At 56.6% G+C, this 5337-nt stretch overlaps 1 protein-coding gene across 1 annotated transcript in view; it reads right to left on the bottom strand.

Annotated features, from left to right (window-relative positions):
- Positions 1 to 111: 111 nt before the first annotated feature.
- Positions 112 to 5337, bottom strand: part of LOC104132427 (motor neuron and pancreas homeobox protein 1) — a 10128-nt gene continuing 4902 nt past the window's right edge. Inside the window, exons 3-4 of the mRNA XM_009645706.1 lie at positions 1039 to 1199; positions 112 to 429 (exon numbers count right to left, since the gene is read on the bottom strand). Of these exons, the coding sequence (XP_009644001.1) occupies positions 112 to 429; positions 1039 to 1199 (479 nt within the window). The remainder of the gene's footprint in view (positions 430 to 1038; positions 1200 to 5337) is intronic.

The following is a 5337-nucleotide window of genomic DNA, read 5'->3' as shown; positions in this document are numbered from 1 at the left end:
CAGGTGCCCTGCAGCCCCCACCGCTCCGCACGGGTACAGTCTGTGTCTGCCAGCAAAGAGACCCCCAACACCGCAGCCCGGCCCCTCTCTGGGGCCAGCTCTGTCCGCCTTTCACAACACAGAGCTGATCTTCCTCTCCGTGGCACCCATCTCATCCTCCTCCTCTTCTTCTTCCTCCTCGCCCCCTGAGCAGGAGGAGTCCGGGCCGTAGCCCAGCTCAGCAGTGCTGCGGTGCAGGAAGCCCGAGCCGGGGCTGTGCCCCATGAACTCGGGGCTTTCAGCAGCTTGTCCCTGGGGCTCGCCGGGAAGCAGCTTCTCACAGGCTTTGCTGAGCCCTCGTTGCTTCTCAGCCTCCACCTGAGCCCCCTGCTCCTTGGCTTTGCGGCTCCGCTTCCACTTCATGCGGCGGTTCTGGAACCAGATCTTCACCTGCCGAGGGAGAGACCCCAGGGGAGAATGTGTCCCCCTGCCCCATCCTGTCCCCACTCGCCCCCTCACCTTCCCTGCATGGAAGGCTCCCAAAAACCTCTTTATTTCAGGGCATCCCGTGGTGCTGTGGGTCTGCGAGGAGGCTGAGGGTGTCACAGGGAGAGGAGTACCCAGGGGTTGCTCCCTTCCTCCTGCCCAACCTCCACAAGGGGATTCAGGGATAGAGACGACCAGCAATCCCCCAGGATGCCAAGGACATGAGCAGGGACATTAAAAGAGGATTTTTAGCCCCACAAAAAAACCCCTCTCACAGTGTGGGAAGGGATGGGAAGGCTCTGAAATCTAAGTTGTGGGTGGTGGGTAAAAAGAGGAGCTGTATTTCTGGGGGGTCCTTCAGGAGAGAAGATCCTGGAGCCTATCAGGCAGGTCTTTGCAGGACGTACCCTGGGAAGGGGTGCTGATGGGGGCAGTGGGGTATGGGGGTGATGGTAGCCAAGTGAAGGGCATCACCATTGCCCATAACCTTGACATCCCTCCTCACAGAGCAGCCCCCCCACCTCCCTGGCAGCCAGCCAGTGCCATCCTCCATCCCCCCCAGGACCAGGGTACCTGCGTCTCAGTGAGCATCAGTGACGTGGCGACCTCAAAGCGCTTGGGTCTGGACAGGTATTTGTTGAGCTTGAACTGGTTCTCCAGCTCCAGGAGCTGCTGGCTGGTGAAGGCTGTGCGGGGGCGACGGCACTTCCCCATCAAGCCAGACTGTGGGGCAGCTGCAGGGCAGACAGCAGGCAGGGGTCAGGGGAGGGTGGGGCTGGGGACCGAGGGGGACATCCCCTCATGAAGCCTGGGATGAGGAGGAAAGTGAGCGTCTCTTCTATCATCTCCCGCCCCAATAATGGCTTTATTGCCTGGCTGATAGGAACCAGCGAGATACGTTATCAGGCCCTGGTGTGCAACTGGGATCAGTCCTGTGACTGAAATTAAACCTCCTTTTTTATTGCCAGGCCGCGCAGGTGGCTGCCGGAGGCAGGGGGAACAAAGGCACCTTTGAGAGTCCAGCGTGGGGTGGCTGCCGCGCCATGTTTGATCCCTCGCTTATCTCCTCTCCGCTGGCTTTATTGTCCCCCCGGGGTTCAGCTTTTACTGCTTCTCCCAGCACCACAGCGCCGATTAAACCCAGAGGTTTGCAGCTGGGAGTAAAGTGCCGGTGCAGCATGGCGGGGCATTAACGGGAAAGGTCCTTGGCATGTCCCCGCTGCTGCATCTTGGGGGGCAAGATGGAGCACCGTGGGCCCAGAGATGTGCCCTGCTTGGGAAGGGTCACCCCAGCTTGCCTGCTTTGCAGGGCACGGGGCATCATCCATGTTATCTCCCCCAGACTCCAGCTTTGATCCCAACCTGCCCATCTCCCCAAGGTGTCCACCAAGCCCTTCACAAACACAGTGGTGACGCATGAAGCAGGAATTTATGAAGGGAGCATTAACTGATCACAATCCAGGTTTTATCCCAAGTACCTGGATGCTGGGTGGGATCGGTCAAACAGACTGAGACATGACCCCTCCTGTACCAACAGACCCCCAGTGCCAGGAGAGACAATCCATGGGACTCAGCTTGCAGCCACTGGCCAGTTAAACTTGGGACTGAATAGAGGCACGCTGGGCTGATGGCTCTGACACACACACAGTGCATTGTTTTGCACACAAAACATACTCAAGGCTGAAACTAAACGAGAGGCTCAAAGGCTTGCCGGGACAAATACGAGATGGCTCAGCTCTGCAGAGCTTGGCTGCTGTCTGTGCTCTGGCTGGCAGAGGATGATCTGGCTGTACATATCCTCAGTGGAGACATGAGACCAAACAGACCCAGGAAGGCTCTCCTCAGCTTGAGGAAAGGACATGCCATGGAAACCAGCATCTGCAGCAATGGGGCAGCCCAAGCTAACACCCCTTGCAGCTCCTCAGGGCTGAAGACCAGAGATGCATCAGAAAGAACTGGAGGGGAAATTCATTCACCCAACGTTGGCATGGAGCACCACACAAAGCAGCCCCAGGCAGCATCTGGCAGCTCAAGGGCTCCAGCAATCCCTCTTTGCTGCCAGAGACCAGAGGGTGCACTGGGGCACCCGGTGCCTCGGTCCCTCCCTGAAGCAGGGGCTGCTCTGCACAGGCTGGCTGTACCCGGTCAGGGAAGGGTCCCTCTTTCTGGGCATGGTCTGTAGAGGATGCTTCAGGGAAAGGGAGGGGAAGAGGGTGTGCCCACATCCCAGCATCCAGTAATTCAGGACTTCTGTGCTTTTTGGAACTGGAGGCTGTTTTGCCAGCAGTGAAAAAAATATGCTGCAGCCTCAATTCCCCACCCTAAAGCAGAGAGACCAGGGCACTGCACCCTGGCTCCAGGGAGCACAGAAATCCTTCAGACCACCCCGAAAGGCTCCTCTGTGCCTCCTCCTGCAAGGCCAGATGTGCTCAGACTAAAAACAGATGTGGGAAGAGTGGAGGCACAGAAGTGAGTCTCAACCCCAAAAGCTGGGGGAGTTCAATCTGTATAGATTCAGAGGAGATTGGAAGGCAACTTCCTTTAACAACACCCCCCCAAGGGACTCACTTTTCCCGAGGTAAGATGCTGAGGACTGCTTGGTCCAGCAGGTAAAAGAACAGAAAGTTTGCCCAAAAGCCAGATAAATCCAAATGTGGTATATCCAAAATAACTGCCAATGCAGGGAACTGACCGCTGGAGCACGGTCCCTCTGCCAGCCCCAGGCTCTCCTTCTCAGCATCTCCAAATTGGGCTCAGTGCAGTGGTGTCCATTACAAACCTTGTAGAGATCCTGGCTTCCCTGGAAATCCACCCTGACTCCTGCCCCTATGCTGACAAAAAAAAATCCCTCAAACCCTTCTAGGATGTAGTGATACAGTTCAAGCCATCTGCAGTCCAAAGCCCAGCCTGCACAGGTATAGCTGGCTGCCTAACCTGTGACATCCTCTGACAATACACCCTGCAGCAGCCACTACTGCCCATCACCACTGCTTCCCACTCATTCGAGGTTTTGCCTGCAGATGAGATGGGGCGAGCCCAAACCAGCACAGCCTTAAGATCCACCTGATCTTCGGCCACCCACAGCAGCAGCTCAGGATGGACCTGAACCACCACCATCTCTGGCCTCAGACCTGCTGTTGGCTTCCCTGAAGGGCTCTGGCTACTTTGCGTGGGGAGAGTATGGAGGAAAGAGGGTCTTCAGCTTCTCATTGAGGAAGGAGCAAAGTTAGGATGTGGCAGGGGAGCCTGAGTGTATGAGATAGGTTCCAGTTTCCCATGCAAAGAGGGAATGATGCCTTGTGGCTGGTGGTAGCTCCAGCCTGTCCTGCCAGCGTGGTTGGTGGAGTCCTGTCCTCCCCTGGTCCTGCAGCAGGCCACCACATGGACACAGACATCATCCCCCCAGGGCTTGCCTTCCCCAATCCCTGCCAGCTGAGCTATGAACACATCCCCATCACAACCACCATCCCACAGAAAGAACAACTCTTCAGGAAGGCTCTCCCCCTTAGCCCAGCTCCTGCCAGAAGATCAGCAACTGCCTCAGCATCACGCATCGGTTTGCCAAAGGATTTTGCATCTGCTCACCCATCTCCTCCAGTCTGACATCCAACATCAGAGTTCATCTCAATACCCCTTCAGCCTGGCAGGGCTCGGACCCCCTGATGGGTGCCCAGCATTTGGCTGCAATATCAGTAGATAAATTGCTTGGCCTGGAGCTGGGAATGCCCTCCAAGTCTAAGGCCAGGAGCTCTACAAGTCAGCTGCCTCCTGGATAATTAGATAAAGCTTATAAAGAACTGTTGGTTTATTTGATACAGTTCCGTCTACTTGATAACAAGGGTAATCCTAGGTTGATATTAACCCACTGGGATTTAATTTGGTTTGTTTAGCTATAGTTCACTTAACTTTGTGGGCTAGCAGATAAAGAAGAGGAAATTAGCACCCTGTCTGCTTTGGAGGTGTTTCTCCAGATGTCAGGGAGGAGAAAGAGATGGCCTCACCAGCATTGGGGCCATCACCAGAGGCTTCTCCCAGCCTGCTGACAGCCTTGCCCGTTGTCCACAGGGCAGCATGTGTAAGGGCACTTGCTACCTCTGGTAGCCCCCTGCTTGCTCCACCATTGACTCCCAATTGCTGCTTGCCAGCTGTTTTCCAGCCCATGTTCCTGCTGACACCAGACCACTGTGCACCTGGTGAGCCTTGGAAAGCATTGCTTTTTGAAGCAGTCTGATAGGACTTGTCTTGCCCACTATCCCAGCCCAGCACAGCCCATCAACCAGCTCTCCACTGCTGCGGGCAGGATCTGGCCTGGGCTCCAAGCCATCAAGGTGGTGGGCATGTGATGCAGACAAGCGGTGTCCCAGGAAAGCCGCTTGAGCACCAGGTCCCCCGCAGGGAATCCTTTGCTCTTCCAGAGAGCCTGTAGCTGGATGTCACCGCCCTCTGCTCCCACAGCTCTCCTCTGCAGCAGGCGGGTCTCTGCCCTTGGCTCCATCACCACGCTGCATTTCCATGCTGCTAGCCAGGGCAGATAAATCACAGCTCCCAGAAATACTGATAGGCATAGCACCCTGGTGCCAAATCCTCCCCCTGTGTAGTTTAGGAGGTGCTAAAAGCCCTAGGACAGGGACCCTTGCTGGGGCCAGTGGAGCCCAGGCAGGCAGCATCCCAAGGGTTGCAGTGAGGGCATGCCTGGTCCTGCACTCGGGCCTTCCCACCCAGCCCTCTGCATTGCAGCAGAGGCAGCCAGGCACAGGCTGCAGCTCCGCAGAGGCAGCTAGGAAGGAAGGCACAGCACCCGCTTGCACTTCTCTGAGCAGCCCCAGCAGCCGAGGCCAAGACAGGCTCCTCAGGGGACCCACTGCCTCCAAC

This window comes from Egretta garzetta, unplaced genomic scaffold, assembly GCF_000687185.1.
Source record: "Egretta garzetta isolate BGI_Z169 unplaced genomic scaffold, ASM68718v1 scaffold219, whole genome shotgun sequence".
Taxonomy (NCBI): Eukaryota; Metazoa; Chordata; class Aves; order Pelecaniformes; family Ardeidae; genus Egretta; species Egretta garzetta.
The sequence above is the reverse complement of the archived record's forward strand: the minus strand, read 5'-3'. Positions and strand labels throughout refer to the sequence as shown.